The sequence below is a fragment of the Ceratotherium simum genome, chromosome 2, assembly GCF_057802395.1.
Source record: "Ceratotherium simum simum isolate JZ-2026a chromosome 2, ASM5780239v1, whole genome shotgun sequence".
In the NCBI taxonomy this organism is placed as follows: domain Eukaryota; kingdom Metazoa; phylum Chordata; class Mammalia; order Perissodactyla; family Rhinocerotidae; genus Ceratotherium; species Ceratotherium simum.
Window position 1 is genome coordinate 76987212 of NC_141901.1, and position 18803 is coordinate 77006014.

General features: G+C 34.4%; 1 protein-coding gene across 1 annotated transcript in view; it reads left to right on the forward strand.

Moving 5' to 3' along the window:
- SELENOF (selenoprotein F) overlaps positions 1-18127 on the forward strand; it is a 37840-nt gene extending 19713 nt beyond the window's left edge. Inside the window, exons 3-5 of the mRNA XM_004442913.3 lie at positions 8578-8641; positions 14962-15011; positions 17248-18127. Of these exons, the coding sequence (XP_004442970.2) occupies positions 8578-8641; positions 14962-15011; positions 17248-17379 (246 nt within the window). The 3' untranslated portion in view covers positions 17380-18127. The remainder of the gene's footprint in view (positions 1-8577; positions 8642-14961; positions 15012-17247) is intronic.
- The last annotated feature ends 676 nt before the right edge of the window (positions 18128-18803 follow it).

Sequence of the window (18803 nt, forward strand, 5' to 3'; positions counted from 1 at the left end):
TATGTCATAGCTGCACATCCTTCTAGTTGCTGTATGTGGGACGCGGCCTCAGCATGGCCGGAGAAGCGGTGCATCGGTGCGCACCTGGGATCCAAACCCAGGCCGCCCGCAGCGGAGCGCGCGCACTTAACCGCTAAGCCACGGGGCCCACCCCTGTAACCTTTCTTAAAGATGGTCATAATTGCCCCTTTTTTATCACAAATAATCATGTTCGGTATTGGAGTGGTAATAGCAACACTAGCATCAAGAGCTGAGGTCTCTTTTGAAGAGTAGCTTTTGCTGCCCTAATTGGCACCTTCGTGTTCAGTTTTTGGGGCTATTGACTATTTAGATGTTGAACTATATTTTGCCTGGATCTCAGTTTTTCAAATTAATAGGAAAATAGGTTATATTTTTCAAACATTTAGGAGCAAAAAGACATTGAATTTGTTGTTATTGAGTACTATCAACTAAATAGTTTGCCATTTTCTAAAATATTTTTACCTTTATTATTGATGGGCTAGTTGCTTCCCCCCCCACCCAAAGCCCCAGTAGATAGTTGGTTGTCATAGTTGCACAGCCTTCTAGTTGCTGTATGTGGGACGCGGCCTCAGCATGGCCGGAGAAGCGGTGCGTCGGTGCGCACCCGGGATCCGAACCGGGGCTGCCAGCAGCGGAGCGCGAGCACTTAACCGCTAAGCCACGGAGCCCGCCCGGGCTAGTTGCTTTTATTTGAAAACTGCTTACTAAGATATTCAACCTTAGAGTCATTATTACCAATTCTTTGGATATTTTGACCTCAGGAAATACAACGGCTATTGTGTCAAGTTGTTTCCTTTCATTGTGTGATATGTCCTAAGTATGAGTAGAATTGAATGCATTGCTCCCCAATGATGACCCTGGATTATTCATACTTGTAGCTCAGGTATGTACAGAAGGGTGTGTGTGTGTGTCTGTATCTGTGGGTGTAGTTGTTTCCAGGTGAAACTTTCATTATTACAGTCTTACCTTTTGCTGATGAAATTCTCTTTGTTTTAGGTGCATATACAAATTCTGTTTCTCATCACAGTAGTGAAAGAAGCCTCATTCTTTTTTTTTCTCAGATTTCGTAGTTGGAATGGTCTAATTTAGAATGTGGTGATGTCAAAGAAATGTTTTTATTTTTTAATTATTTTATTTTATACATTTTCATTCAGCTTTTTAGTGGAACAGTGATTGTATCTTTGTGGAAAGATTCCCCTAGTATATTCTTACCTTCTTTAGAGCCTAATTTAAATTGAGGTAGATGTTACCTTGCTTGTTTTGTAGCTTTCTCAATCTCAAAGCAGAAACTAAAGACACAAAAAGGAATAGCATTTTAATAGTGTAGTAAGTTTTAAAATTAGAGAGCTTCCGAAGGCCTAGTTGTTCATTGCTTTATATTTTTTCAGAGTTTAGTAGAAAGCACCTAAAAATAAGTAGTGTAGTCTCAGAAGTGTGATATTAGAGAATTATATTTACCAGTTTGGTTTGCTAAAATTGTAAAACTGAACTTATTTCCCTAATCCTCCGTATTCATTCATTGTTCCTATGCAAGAATACCATCAGTCAGGGTGTGTACAGAAATGTCAGCAGATTCACCGTTTGCCTTATACATTTGCTACTTCAATGACTTAATCGAAGTGAAATCTTGACAAAAACTTATTACTAGATCACAAAGAATTTAGTACCCTAATTATATGTCCATGTATAATGGTAGCTTATTGTTTCTAGCACTTCAGGCACTTTAAAAAATATCAGAAATATGAGAATGCTTTGATGAAGAATAATGAATTAAAATTTAAAACATCAGCAGATCACTAAACACATAGTTTTGGTTGAAAACATTTTCCCTGAGAATTAACTGGCCAAATTTTGCTAAAAATAGATTTTGCATGATACATTTTTCCATTATATGAAAGGAGTAAAGTTGATTTTAAGAAATTACACTGGATGCAATTAATGTTTGGAAGAGTGGCGCATTTACGTACTTGAGTGTATCGTAATTGTTTTTTATTTAAGATCTCTAAATAGTATAGTACTCAGCTTTCATCATGTTATAGCCATACTTCCTTATTTTTAAATTCCTACATTTTATTTAGGGTAAGCCTTCAGTAGATCTATAAATTATTCCTCGGATCTGAATTCTGTTCAGCAGTTAAAATTTTTCCTTTTGTTCACCTAACATTAGAGCATTTTCTTCATATTACTAAATATTCAAAATTTTTTCAGTTTTTTCTAATAGTACTGTTGAATTTCTTGAATACTAAAGTTTTGCCTTTAAATAAAAGAAGAGTTTGAAAATAAGAATGTATGGCTGGGGGCCGGCCCCATGGCTTAGCGGTTAAGCGCGCGCGCTCCACAGCTGGCGGCCCGGGTTCGGATCCCGGGCGCGCACCGACGCACCACTTCTCCGGCCATGCTGATGCTGCGTCCCACATACAGCAACTAGAAGGATGTGCAGCTATGACATACAACTATCTACTGGGGCTTTGGGGGGAAAAAAATAAATAAATAAAATTATAAAAAAAACAAATGTATGGCTGCAAGCAGTACTTCATAAGGGAAGAAAAACAGAGTATGGCAGCATTTGTCTTGCTGTAGTCACTGCTTCCCTGGTTTGCCTTTTAGAATTACTTTGGTTAGTCTGTTGAGCAGAAGCCTACTGTTTGATCGTTTTGCAATTTTTGCCTCATTAATAGTTGAGTATAGTCCAAGGCAGTGATTCATCCCTGGATGCCCATTACAATCACTTGGGAAGCTTTAAAAGTAGTAACAGTAATTAAAGTACTGATGCCTGGATCTCACCCCCAAATATCCTAATTTAGTTCGTCTGAGGGGTTCCAGGGATCGGTAATTTTCAAAATCTTGCCAGGTAATTCAAGTGTACAGTCAGGGTTGAAAACACTGCTTTAAGGTAATTTAAATTTGAAAGCTTGAGAAATTTTGGAGTGACCATTCTGATTCCAGAGGAACAATGAATGATAACCTGGAATAGTCCCTAAACAGAAAGCTCTATTAACTATGAAAATGGGGTTCAAGTACACAACTTAAAACTTAACCAATAGTCTGAAAGAAAGTATTGTAGGGCCGGCCCCGTGGCTTAGTGGTTAAGTGCGCGCACTCTGCTGCTGGCAGCCCTGGGTTCGGATCCTGGGCGTGCACCGACGCACCGCTTCTCTGGCCATGCTGAGGCCGCGTCCCACATACAGCAACTAGAAGGAAGTGCAGCTATGACATACAACTATCTACTGGGGCTTTTGGGGAAAAAATAAATAAAATTAAAATAAAAAAAAAAAAGAAAGTATTGTAATAATAGCTATTGTTACTAATTAAGCATCTAAAAAATCTAGGCTTTTTGCATGTTGCATGGTTTTTTTTGGTTTTTTGGTTTTCTTGGTTTTTAACTCCTTTTAGCAACTCTGAAAGGTAGGGACTATCTCTTTTGTTCAAAGAGTAAACTGAAGCTCAGAGAGAATGACTTACCTAAGGGGACATGCTGCTTGTAAGTGGCAGAGCCAAAATTGGACCATATACACATTTAATTTTATAACTTGAGCTCTTTTCACTATACTGTTAAAAGATAAACTGAGGCATATTAAAAATTTTAATAGTTTGAGCAAAAATTGATTTGAATCAGGCAGTGCCAAACTGGAAGTGGTTAGGAGCGCTCCACCAACAGGAGTTAACGGCAAGACTTTTATAGAAAAGATGCAGAAGTAAAGCAAGGAAATTATTTCATAAACTGTCGCTGAAGTGGTCACCTTATTTGGGAAAGCCCAGTTGGCTGTTTGTGATTGATTGTCTTTAGGTTTCATATCTTAACTTGGAGGCATTTACAGGCTGAGGTTTTGGTTTGCTTACATAGGCTGCTAATGCCTTAGAACCACCTCAGTCTAATGGCCTCCTTGTTTAATTAAACAATACTATGCTGTATGAAAATTTGATATTTAGTTTGACTTGGCTTTAAATTAAATAGTTTGTTTCAAGGGTTTCTTACTGTCACATTTCTTTAGAGCCATGGGTATCAGCACCAACCAAAAATACAGTAAGTGCTTGGTGTTGGGAAGTAGTAGAATATTGCTGACTTGGACCAGGTTTACAGATCGGTGGTCGTGGTGGTGGTGGTATGATGGCAGTACAAGTTAACAAATGCAACACTTTTTTTTAATTCAGAAAATTTACATAACTCACAAGTGTCACCTTTGTTCAGTGTTATAAATTAACTTATTTTGGAATCTAGTTGTCTGGGGAGAAACAGCATAGACCAGTTTTTTTTGTCTTACTATTAATCTGAACTGTTTTGTAGCAGCATAGTTAGACTTTAATTACAGCGAAGTTATCATCACAAACTAAATATTTTGGTCTTTTTTTAAATGTGAAAACCTCATTACAACCCTTTACTAAAATTTTATAACAAGAGGTTGGTCAGGTGCATAGGAGGAGGAAAAAATCATTATATTCCAACAGTAGTTTATCAGGGAAGTCTTTCTACGATGGAAGGAATACATTGTCCCAAAATATTAGGAAAGTATACAAAATGTATGGAATCTAAAATTGAGATACATACAAATAATAATCTTGGTAATATTTTAAATATATTTATTTAAATTGGGAAAAAATCAGCTAACCACAAAGCCAAAATTTATTTTAAGAATAATAAATAAAAATCACTTATTTTTAAATGAGGGAAATTAGCATATTCAAAAATCCTGCCACAAGAGTTGGCCCTGTGGTACAGTGGTTAAGTTCAGCACGCTCCACTTCAGCGGCCTAAGTTCAGGAATTCAGATCCTGGGCATGGACTTAACACCGCTCTTCAGCCATGCTGTGGCTGCAACCCATGTACAAAATAGAGGAAGATTGGCACAGATGTTAGCTCAGAGCTAATCTTCCTCAAGCAAAAAAAGAGAAAGATTGGCAACAGATGTAGCTCAGGGCGAATCTTCCTCAGGAAAAAAAAAAAAAAAAACCCTGCTACAAATAAGATAAATTAGTTATGGAGCTGAAGTAGTTAGATATTTCCACTTCCCACATAGAAGACCCTATCAGAAGTTTAGGAACATGTAATTCTAATGGAATAATGATCTACTAGTGCTTAGAGTTAGAATGTCTATACAATAAGGCTTCTCTAATGCATATAGAAAAGAGGCCTATCAGCTTGCTATAAAAAAAAAAAACTTGCTGTATAAAAGTTATATAACTTGCTTCTTTGATTTCTCTTCTATTGGTATTTTTCCACAAATGTTGAAGGTCAGTGTTTTTGTATGCCAGTGGTATTACTTTAAAAACTAAAAATGCTAAGAGTGAAAGTCAAGGAATTCCAAGTTTTAACCTTTTTTAATCCTTTCATACTTTATGCCCTAGAGAATTCCTATTATAAGTAGCATATATTTCCTTGTATGTGAATTTGTGTGATGCCAAAGACGCTTATGATTACTTTATAAGGCATTGAAAATTTACCGCAATTTGTAGGTAATTTAAATTATTTACCATGAAAAACAAATATTTTCCTATGAACACTACAGATTCGTAAGTAAAATACCAACTAGCATCACAAATTAATGCTTTTAGAATTTGACTTTAATAGTGTAGGCAGCTTTGAGTTACATTTTCTTTTTGTTTACTCTAGACTGTAGTCTACAAAGTATGTCAGAGGCACTTGAAATATTTTTAAAGTTGCATGATGAAAAAAGAGGCATTTATTCTGTGAAATAAATAATTCTCTCCATTCGGCACACATACATTGAGCAGCTTTGTGTCCAGTTTTGGGGGGAATTATGATAAATAAGACATTTCCTGTCCACAGCCAAGTTATAGAATATTTATAGGACATTATGATAAGAACAGAATTCTGTGGAAAGTCCCTAACAGAGTAGGAGATCAACAGAAGTTTTCCTGGAGAAGGTCACATCTGAGCTGCCTATTCATGAAAGAATATGTTGCTAATATTTTTAATTAACCAGTTGATGTTTTGTGGTGCAGAGAAGTGCTTTCCTTGAATGGGTTACAAGTGTGCTAGGATACTGAGTCCTTTAGTCCTTGGGACAACCAGGTGGGGTCTGGGATGAACAGGGACCCCCAGCCTAGTCATCTCCAGTTATAAGCAGCCTCTTCCTCTTACCTCACTGCTCCATACAGTTGTTACCATTTTCCACGTGTCAGGATATGAAGAATATTGGGAAAGTAGTGTAGAGAAATGCCATTATGTAATGGAATCTCCACTTAGAGTTTCCAAGAGATCAATCAGACTTGGAAAAAAAAGATTAATAACCAAATTTTAATATGACCTTTTTTTTTATTTTCTTAATTCTGGTAAAATATGCATAACATGAAATTCACCATTTTAACTATTTTTAAGTGTACTGTTCAGTGACATTAAGTACATTCACATTGTTGTGCAACCATCATCACCCATCTATCCAGAACTTTTTTGTCTTCCCAAACTGAAACTCCATACTTGTTGAACAATAACTCCCTATTCTTCCCTCCCCCAGCCCCTGGCAACCACCATTCTACTTTCTGTCTCTGAATTGACTGCTCCAAGTATCTTATATAAGTGGAATCATGCAATATTTATCCTTTTTTGACGGCCGTATTTCACTTAGCTTAATATCTTCAAGATTCATCCATGTTATAGCATATGTTATAATTTCCTTCCTTTTTAAGGCTTTTAATATGTTGTTATATGCATATACCACATTTTGTTTATCCATTCATCTGTCAGTAGACATTAAGTTGCTTCTGCCTTTTGCCTATTGTGAATAATAATGGGTATACAATATCTGAATCCCTGCTTTCAATTCTTTTGGGCATATACCTAGAAGGGTAATTGCTGGATCATATAATATTTTTAATTTTTTTAAGAAACCACCACACTATTTTCCATAGTGGCTGCACCACTTTACGTTCCCAGCAGCAGTGCACAAGGGTTCCACTTTCTCCACATCCTCCCCACCACTTAACTTGTTTTCTGGTTTTTTGATAATGACCATCCTAATGAGTATGAAGAGGTTTCTCAGTGTGGTTTTGTTTTGCATTTCACTAATGATTGGGCATTAACATCTTTTCATTAGCTTATTGGTAATATGGCCTGATATTTTTAAAGATATTTTGGGGGGACTTGTCTAACCAAGATTAACCAAATCTTATTCAAAGACTACTTATCGTATAGAATTAGATCAACCTAATCTTAAATTTTTACTGCTGCAAAGAATCTTAGAGATATCAGAGTTCTTGATCTGAAATCCATGAGTAGTTTCAGAGTGCATGAATAGCCTGAATTAAAGCAAAACTCCATCAGATTCTCAAAAATATCTGTGACCCTCAAAAATATAAGAACTATTAATCTAGCCCAGAATCACCAAAATGTTAAAAAGTTATCTTTTGGGTAGGTGGAATTAAGGTGATTTTTTTAATTTCTATGTTATGCTTTTCTGTATTTTCCAGAGTATTTAAAATAATCATGCATAGTGCATGTGATTTTTATGCTATTTTAGAACTTAAAAAGTAAAATCCATATTTAGCTCTTAGATGTACAATAAAAAAAAAGTCTAAAAGCTAAGAAGAAATAAAATGGACATAATATGTTCTTGTCATTGCCTGCTTTCTCTTAGAAGAGTTACAGCATTCCCAAGTCACTACAAAAAGAATGGGCAGGCTCTGCAGCTACAAAGAAGTGATGTTTACCTTTGAATCCATTTCAACTGAATTCATTGCAGTAAAATATTTGCTTTTGAGGTTTTTCTTAATGAGCCTTTACTATAAAGAGAATGTGCAGGTTTTATAGCTAGAAAGCAATATTTATCATTGAATTCATTTAAACTGAATTTTATTAAATTCTTCATAATGAGATTTTACTGGTTTTCCTATGATATCTTTAGATAGTATGTACTATAATTACTTTTTGAAGGTACTGGCTATTTGTTCTGTTTAATTTTAAAACATTGATTGCTTAATTTTAAGAGCAACCAGAAGGAATTCCCATTAAGTGTGTATGTTGGATAAATGGATACATACCTATGTTCAATTTAGCGTCCTCAAAAAACTGTAGGAAATCTAAGATTTTGTGAAGAGCTTCGTAGAATATCTTATCTATTCAAATTCATTGTCAAGTCTCCGTATCTCCTTCAATCTTTTTGGCTAGATGTAAGAATACTCCAAGTAGGGCTTAAACTCAAACCATTTAATATTCTTGGGCCTCCGTTTCCTCTTCTGTTAGACTGGATCTGGAGAGTCCTATCCAACTCGGATATTTGTTTGATCTATACATCTGCTTAGTAGGGCCGGCCCCATGGCTTAGCGGTTAAGTGCGCGCGCTCCGCTGCTGGCGGCCCGGGTCCGGATTCCGGGCACACACCGACGCACTGCTTCTCCGGCCATGCTGAGGCCACGTCCCACATACAGCAACTAGAAGGATGTGCAGCTATGACATACAACTATCTACTGGGGCTTTGGGGGGGGAAATAAATAAATAAATAAATCTTTATACATCTGCTTAACTGTAATGTTTATTCTGTGAAATTTTATATTTATTTTATAACTACATTTTTTAATTTATTTCTGTTTTCCCTTTTGCAGCTGTATGCAGGAGCTATTCTTGAAGTCTGTGGATGAAAACTGGGGAGGTTCCCTCAAGTCCAGGGTATGTAAAATTAACTCTAGTAAATTCTCAGTTTAATAATTTTAAATCAACGTTTCACAAGAATAATTCCATTAAATATTCCCAAGAATAAGAATTTTTAGGATTATACTTTCTCAACAGTATATGAATTTTTTCCACATTAGTTTTCATGGAGATAGAGTTTTGTAGTAATTGTTGAATACTAGGTTGCTTTACTCCAAGCAAGAATAATATATGAAATTTAGATTTAAATACAACACGTGATGAGGTGGTTATTTTCTTAAAAGGAGAACCTTTCCTTTAAGAAGTATAAATTTTATGAGAGCCTTTTTTTTACCAGATGTAAATGTAATCCCTTTAAATAACATACCATTCTAGTATATTTTAAATGTAAATTGATTTATATAAACTCCTAAGGAACAATTGCATTAAATAAGAATAGATCTGTACAAAATGACAAATCGTCAAGAAGAGAATTAATTGCCATAGAACTTGAGGTGCAGAAGAGAGGAAGTTATACATGTTTATCTTCAGAGGAAATTTTAAGGATAATATGTGACAGGATAATTGTGAAAGTGTATTCTTTTGGTTGACATCAAACAGTAATGGAGTTTGCATCTCCAAAAAGACTTGGACTAAGGCTTTCCTCTTCTGTCCTTGCATGTCACTTGAAAATCAGTTTTATGGAACTAAACTTGTCTGAAGGTAATGAAGTTCTTTTATTTTTTAGCTGAAATATATCAGTGCTCTATTTATATGCCTCCTTCCGTTTTTGTTTCTGCTGACTTTCCCATGATTTCTTGCCTTGTTTACTTAATGGCAAGAGAATTTTTTGGATTTAGTATTTTATAAAATTGCCTATATTAGCACATGCCGTTTATTGCTGACCTAGAATTGTTTATAATAAAATATTGCTCATTTTGGCACAGAAACGTAAAAGAATAGTTTACTGGGGGACATTTTACATGAGGTCCAAAGCAAATACACATCTAATTAGATACATTCTTTGTTAGAATAAGCACATATTCTGATATAGCACAGAATGTAACATCTATTTTTGCTTAGGGAAAAAATTCCTTACTCTTTATGAATTTTTTGCTTCAAACAAACTCAGAATTGTACCACAGTTGTTTGGGCTTCTTTATATCAATTCTCTGAATGATAGTGTGATCACTCTTATGCCTAGAAAGTTTTGGCAATTGCTTTTTAATTATATTGATTATTCATATTTACCGACTTGTTTTATTAATAATCTTTTGTGACTTACATTTTCATGAGGTCAAGAGTAGCTTTGATACCACAATCAGTTGTCCTATTTTGTGATATCAGATTTTATTGCGTCCATGGTAATAATTTCTACAATTGGTAGTTCAATCTTTAAAAGTTTGAGTGTAGTTTATCAATCCTTGTCATAGAACTTAATTATATATATTTCTTATGTATAGTTAAATTATCAAACTTTGGGTACATGTAGTCATACTGTCTTTTCCTTTTGAAAACAATTGGGTTTTAATTCTATGTATAAATATTTAATTAGTACAAGCTTACCCCAAAATGAAAATATTGTTTAATTCTATAATGTGTAACATTTAATATAATTATATATAATACCAATATTTTCTGAGCCCATGAGAAGCTGGTATATTGTTAGTATAACCATTATTATATGCCCATTTTCAGACTCACTGTTTTAAAGATATTCTGGAATAGGGCCTGAAGGAGAATTGTCACTTTTTACAGTAATTACAAATACTGAACTAACTTGCACGTTATCATTGCTTCATATTCTTTGTCGTCAACAACAGGTAGCTTCTGAGATTATCATGATAACTTTTGTTATACTTTAGCTTACAATACATTGTAATTTTTTGAGTTCACCTAATTTAAATTAGCCATGTCATAAGACAGAAAAGTAAGTTAATGTTAAATTATTCCAGAAGAAAGGATTTAAATTTTGAAATATTTTATCCACATTAAACCACTCAGTGTTTGTGAAAAAAAGGTCCCAGATCATATTCCTTAGCCAATTCCCGGTATGCCTCCTAAAATACTTTTGTTTTCCATGCTTTGGTTATTTAAGTAGGAAAGACAGTATGTATAGTAATTTCTCATAATAGATTGGACCTAATGTTTTATAACTTGTGGTGACATCAAAAGTAATAATGTAAGTATGTTATCCTTCTCAAGCATGATTCTTACCATGTTAAGGATATGTCTGTCTCTCAAAAAAATGTGAATTTCTCCTAATTTTGTAGGTCTTGGCAAACTTTTTCTGTACAAAGCTAGATAGTCAAACTTTTCAGTTTTAAAGGCAACAAGGTTTCTGTTGCAGCTATTGAACTCTGCTTTTGTAGTATAGAAGCAGCCATAGACAATACTTAAATGAATAAATGTGGCTGTGTTCCAATAAAACTTTATTTACAAAAGCAGGTAGGCCAGATGTCGCTCATGGACCATAATTTGCCAACCCCATGTTAGAATCATAAACCTTTGGATGCACAAAGGAATTTTAAAATGTAGAACTGAGATAGCAAATAGTTTTTTACTTCTCATACCAACTGTGGGTGATTCACCTAGGATTATGATGCTACATTGGCGTTTTGCTGGAAGGTGTACTGATTCATTAGCAGTATCTTCATCAATTTTTCTCATTTATAAAATGGTTAATAGATGGTATAAAATCAGTTAATGCCTACCATATAGGACCATTTTGAGGATTAAATGAGATAACACCTAAATCACTTAGTGTGTGTCTGGTACAAACAAATACAGAGTAGATCATTTACTAATTCTATCAGTATTTATTGAGTGCTTACTATATGTCAAGCACTATTCCAGTACTGAGGATATTAAGTGGGAGGTATTGTTATTGTATCTTATCTCCCTCTTTAGTTAATGTTTCAGTTACTAACCATGAGGCATATCCATACTCATTTATTGGCTATCTTTTAAAAAAAAAATTCAAATCAGTACTTCAGTTACAGCTGCAGCCTGACTCCTCTTTATATGCAAAATTTTGTTTATTTGCCTGCAGCCGTTCCTCAACCTATGACAATCTGGCTTCTCTTTCTGCCATTTTACCTCCTGACTATTAATCTTACTTGACTCTCTAGCATTTGAAACTCTCTTCCCTTCACTTATATGAATGCCTTACCTCCTACTTTCCTTCTACTTCTGTCAGGTCTTTCCATTCTCCTTTCCTGGCATTTCATCTACCACCCACACGTCAAATGTTAGTGTTAGTCACTGTCTATCTTCATGCTTTCTTCTTTTCTTACTCTCCTGAATGATGTCCAACTTGCCTCAGTTTTAATTACAGTATTTACCTGATGATTCCCAATCTATATCTTTAGATCAAACTTTTCTTTTGTTAGAAATCGCATTTCTGACTACAAATGGACATTTCCACTTGTCTGATCTCATAGGTACCTTAAACTAATATACTTATGAATCACCTAGGGATCTTGTTAAATGCAGAGTGTAATTCTGTAAATTTGGGATGGGTCCTGAGAGTCTGCATTTCTAACAGTCCTACAGACTGTGGCCCACATTTTTAGTAGAGAGGCTACCAGCATGTCCAAAAACTGAATTAATCCTCTTCTCTGATAAAAGTATACTCTTTTCTTCCCAATTTCCATAAATGGCAGTGTCTTCAAGCAAAAGCATAAGCATGAAACCCAAGAATCATGATTAATCTGTCTTTCACACTTTATACGCAGTTAGTCACCAAGTTGTCTTTTTCCCCTTCTTAATAACTTTCAAATCTTACTCCTTTGGCCTTCTCTATGATTTTAATCAGGACTTGAGCATCTTTAGCAGAAGGATTAGTTACTTGTTATCTGGTCTACCTGTCTCTGTTCCCTTTTCTTACTTCTATTGCCTCTTCTACACAAATACCAAAAAGACCTTTTCCATAAGACAGATTTGATTTTGTGGCGCTCTTGGATGAAATCCCATCACATACGGAATAAATATCAAACTCAATAACATCATATACAAGACCATCACAACATGGTTTCTCTTTTCTAGGTTCACATCTCTAGTTCACGTACAGAATTATTTGCAGTTCTCTGAACTCTGACCTCTAAGTCTTTGCACACACTGCATGTTCCTCCTGACTTATGCCCCTTCCCAATTCTTGTGGCAAACTCATTCAAAATTTAGTTCAAGCATTATTTTTGGGTGCCCTTTGGACAGAATTTTTCACTCTCCCTTTGTATTCCCACATAATATTGTAATGTATTTATTTGGCTTACTGGTCTTTTGCCTCTACCAAACTAGGAACTCCTTAAAGCCCAGAATTTTAAAATTTTTTATCATTAATATACCCATAATCTACCTAACACTGCAAGAGGAATTCAAATATTTATTGAATGAGTGAATGGATTTACTAAATTTAATTCAGAGGTGCCCCCACTTTTGACAAACGGGAATCTGGTGAAAAACCTTTGTTTACATTGGTTATATACCCTTGATGGATTTATATTCTTCAAACATTCCTTTTCTGACTTTATTATTCTGAACTGAGAGGTCATAATCTTTTTAATTTGTCTTATCTTTATGATTCTACCTCCAGTCTCCCCAGATTCTCTTAATTATTTAAGTTGCCCTTCTCTGAATGTTTTTAAGTGCTTTTAAATTGTCTTTTGGGAGGACCCAAAAGAGTTATAATTTTGCACTCCAGATGGTTTGTATATGATAGTAAATTTTCTTATATGAGAAATACTCTGTTAAATACCCAGTAGCTTTCATTGAGTAGAGTTGAGAATTCATTTCTGTTGTTGTTGCTGTTCTCTTTGTATTGTTATTTCTGGGTATGATATGATATTTTTCTTTAGATTATATTCTGATTCAAATATATTTTCAATCAATGGGAAAACATCTGATTATCATTCCATGTAATTTTATGTGACAGTTCACAGGTCTCAATCATACCTGCCATAAGCCATTATAATCAAATCTTAAAAGCAGTGGAGTACATTGTATGACTACTTGTAATGTGATCAAAGGTATATCATTAGATCTAGCTAAGTATATTTTGTCTCTTTTTTCATTTATGTTTCCACTTGTTTATGATTCTGAAAATAACTTAATTCAAACGTTTCTCTTTAATCTCAAGACATATTCTTCCTTTTATCCCCTCATCCTCACTTTTATCCTCTTTTTGGAACAAGGAGGAGGATAGATTTTTTTTATTAATACTCTTTATAGTTAACTCTGAAGAGCCTCTGAATTATAAGAGTCCTGCAATTTTCCAAGCAGTGTGTAGAGCAAAACTTAGGTCTCACCTCTCCTAGGGGGCTGCACAAATGACATGCCGATAAGAATCCTGAGGGGAAAGCTTAAACATTTAATCTGTTTTCTAATCACTTCTGTATATTTGATCACTTTGAAGTGTTGTTTAAAGAAGTGCCCTTATAACTGACAAATACTTAAATTGGCATAAGGACATTTTCTAGAAATAGATAACTGGATTAATTTCTTTAGGAATCTCAAAACTGATATCATTGAGCTATTTTTCAAACAGCAGAAAGTAAACTAGAAAATAAGTTACCATACGGTCTTTTTGCAAGTCCCTTATATTCTCATATAGCCTCTCCTAGTGCCATGGGTATATAATAAGTACTCAAATATCTGTTAAAAAATTAATTTACTGCCTGTAAAATGAGATTTGCTACTCCAGAGTATTTAACAGATATACCCTCATTCAAAATTAGGAGGCTTATGGATCTGTGCTTAGCAGAGAGCAGAGAAAAGAACTGATGAAAATAGTCATTAGTTACTCATCTTAATATTCCTTTTAAATTTTTTCACTCATTCCAGCCTGTTAAAAATCTGTTGAATGAATAAAGGTATTAAATGTGCCAGGCTCTTTTATGGATACAAAAAATATATAAGAATGGTTCTTTTCCCCAGAGAAGTTTCTTCTGTAGAAGGGAACACACTGTGTTAAAGGGTGTTTTGCACAGGTATGCACATAGCATTTGCCAAAGGGATGGTATAAAATGTGACAGGGTATCATAAGATCATTTTTGTTTGAGGATTTAGGAGTCTGCAGAGTATTTGGACAAATCCTGAGGATAAAGTTAATAGAAAAGATATTCTAATAAGCCACAATAACATAATCAGTTTTATTTTAAACTAAATTTTGTAGGGGAAGTTTATTTTTTTAGTTATTTATTTTTTTGTGAGGGGCCAGCCCCTCTGTTTGAATTTTCTTAGTCTTTCCATATAGGATCTAATTTTTTTTTTTAATTGAGTTTATTTCTACTTTTTGTATTGATCTTTGTGGCTAGCTTGGATTTGAAAGTGAATAATTTGAATCTTTTTCTTCTCTTCAGCTTTTGTCAGGAGTGATAAACCCAAACTCTTCAGAGGACTGCAAATCAAGGTAAAGTGATTTTAATGGAATTCCTTTTTTTCCAGCATTAATTTATTTCTTTTTTGAATCACAATAAATATTTGAATAAATAATCAGGGTTTTTTCTGTTTTTTTTAATATCCCAAATCCATCCTCTTCTTTCCATCTCTACATCATCCCCTACTCCAGGCACCATCCTCTTTTCCTGGACTGCTGCCAAGCCCTCATATCTGGTCTCCCTTTTTCCACTCTTTCTGTGTTTAGTCTGTATTCTACATCACCAGAGTGAATTTTAAACATTTAAATCTAATCATGTCACTGCTCTGTTTAAATCCTCTATTATTTTCCTATTTCATATAGAAGAAAATTCAAACTCCTAACCATGGCCTACAAAAGCCTTTATGATCTAGTCCCGGTCTTCTCTCTCTTTTGCTCACTATGCTACGGCCATTCTTCCTTGAACAGCCCAGTCTCTTGCTTACCTCAGGGACTTTGTACTTTCTGTTCCCTCTGCCTGGAATGTTCTTTTACTGACTCTGATAAGGCTGGATCCTTTTCAGCCTAATAATCAGTTTTTTTTAAGAGACTTTATTTCTTCAAGCAATTTTGGGTTTACAGAAAAATTGATCTGAAAGTACAGTATTCCCGTATACTACCCCCCCCCCCCCGGTTTCCCTTATTATTAACATCTTGCATTGATGTGGTACATTTGTTACAATTGATGAACCAATAGTGTGGATACATTATTATTAACTAAATTCCATAGTTTGCATTAGGGCTTATTCTTTGTATTGTGTAGTTCTAGGAGTTTTGCCTAATGTATAATGTCATGTATCCACCATTACAGTATCATACAGAATAGTTTCACTGCCCTAGAAATCCCCTGTGTCCTGCCTAGTCATTCCTCTCCTCACCCGCCCCAAGCCCCTAAACCCCTGCAACCCCTGATCTTTTTACTATCTCTGTAGTTTTGCCTTTTCCAGAATGTCATGTAGTTGGAATCATATGGTATGTAGCTTTTTCAGATTGGCTTCTTTCACTTAGCAATAAGCATTTTGTGGATTACGCCCCATATCTTTTCTGTAGCTGGATAGCTCATTTCTTTTTAATGCTGAATAATATGAATAATATTCTGTTGTACCATGGTTTTTTTTCTGTTCACCTATGGAAGGACATCTTGGTCACTTCCACTTCTTGGCAATTTTGAGTAAAGCTACTGTACATATTTTTGTGTAATTTTTGTGTAGACATAGGTTTTCAACTTATTTGGGTAATTACCTAGGAGCACAATTGTTGGATCATATAGTAAGACTGTTTAGCTTTGTAAGAAACTGCCAAACTGTCTTCCAAAGTGGCTGTGTCATGTTCCGGTCCCACTAGAGATGAGTGAGAGTTCCTGTTGCTCCACATCCTCACCAGCATTAGGTATTGTCAGTGTTTTGGATTTTAGCCATTCAAATAAGTGTGTAGTGTTATCTCATTGTTGTTTTGATTTGCAATTCCCGAACTGAGCATTTTTTCATAGCCTTATTTGCCATCTGTGTATCTTCTTTGGTGTATCTGTTCAGATATTTTGCCCACTTTTTTTATTTTAATTGTGGTAAAAAAAAAAAATAACGTTAAATTTACTGTCTTAACTATTTTTAAGTGTACAGTTCAGTAGTGTTAAGGATATTTACATTGTTGTGCAGCAGACCTCTAGAACTCTTTCAATTTGCAAAACTGAAACTGTGCCCATTAAACACTAATACCATCTTCCCCCAGCCAATGGCAACCACCTTTCTACTTACTGTTTCTGTGATTTTGACTACCTTAGATGAATGGAAATCATACAGTATTTGTCCTTTCATGACTGGCCTATTTCAACATTGCTGTTATACGATCATTCTCTCATTAATTATTTTGAACTTGTCTGCCTCCTCCGTTCGATTTTAAACTCATTTAAGAGTTTGAAAGTATCATGTATACAATAAATATTTGTTACATTCAATAATAAGCTTAAATCCCAAATAAACTGTCTTGATAACAGGTGTTTTTCTCTTTAGAGGTAAAACGTAATATTTTTTTAATTCGCATTTTTTAGGAAATCCCGTTAAACTCTTTCGAAAAGACTTCCTTTAAGACCTGTTGTGATGTTATGTCTGAAAGCTTTTTTTTATTGTTACTATTAAATTTAGTTAAACTGTATTGAATTGGTTTGGATCTTGGTTGAGGCTGAGAAGGCTCTTCTAAGCAGATCGTAATGATGATGTCTCTTTTTTTGTAGTATGTTCGCGGTTCAGACCCTGTACTAAAGCTTTTGGATGACAATGGGAACATTGCTGAAGAACTAAGCATCCTCAAATGGAACACAGACAGTGTAGAAGAGTTCCTGAGTGAAAAGTTGGAACGCATATAAATATTGCTTAAATTTTATCCTATCCTTTTGTTACCTTTGTATCAAATGAAATATTACAGCACCTAGAAAATAATTTAGTTTTGCTTCCTTCCATTGATTAATCTTTTACTGTGGGGCATTATAACATCTAATTAAAAGTTGAAGTGGCAAGACAGCCCATGATATCTGAGTTGGCAAGCTTAAGAAAACCCATTTTTTATGCATTTCCATCCTCCTACATTTGTTGATACCACTAACGAAATGTTCGTAATAGACTTGTGGTTAATTATGCAAACGATAGTTTGTGATAATTGGTCCAGTTTTTGAACAACAGATTTTTAAATTAGAGAGGTTAATAAGGGAGATGATTGCTATGCCTCGTGTGCTGTGTGCTCCTTGAAAGTAATGACAGAAAACTACAGAGCAAAGAAAATATACCAAGCCTCAACAGATTGCCTGCTCCTCAGATCCTCTCACATCGTTTTGTATTACCCAGCTTTTCTTTTAATAGAAACGTTATAGTTTATAATGAATGCAGTGCGTAAAATCTTTATGGCTTCATTATTGTGAAACAGATTCAAGATCTACAGTAAGAGTGAAACATTCACGAAGATTTGCATTAATGAGGACTACACAGAAAACCGTTTTGAGGATTTGTGTGGATCTGATATTTAGCAAATTTTTGTGCATTAAATTCTTACAGAAAAGTCAATTTAAAAATCAGTCATTTGTAAGACCAAAATATAAATAAAAAGCTTTAAAAAATCTATCTGAATTTGACATTCTTCTAATTTGTCCTTTCATGTTTAAAAATGACATTTCTCAATGCATTTTTATTATTTTATTTTCATATAAGCCTTTTTTTCTTATAACTTCTTATTGTGGGTGATATTGCTTTATATTTGTCTAGCAGTTTCTTATTTTCAAAGTGCTTTCATTTGTGAGCACATTTTTCTTGATATCTTATGTAAGGAATATCTCTTAAAATATATAATTTCTATGAGTTATTAAAAATGATAATTTTTTCTTTGCTTAACCTTCTATTTGATACAAGTGACTTCTTCATGTAAGATGGTTTACTAAGAACAACATTCATCCTAATGACTTTAGGTCATTTAAATCTCTTACTAACTTATCAAATTGTTCTACTATCGTATTATGTCAACTCAATCTCAGGATAAATTCTTATAATCTGGAAACTTTCTTAATTTTTGATTTTGAATTAAACCATCTTAATCAAGGATATTTGGAAGTCTTTAAAAACAACTCTACCAGAAAATATTTATAGAATATTTATTTTTAATAGAGATCAATTTTTAATCTTTACTAGCATCTTGTGTCATGTCATATTTAAAATTAAGTATCTTTTTAAAGTCAGCAAGAGAATGAATAAACCCTGGGCAATTTGGTTAATCAAAATAAAATACTATGAGAAGTCCTGGCCA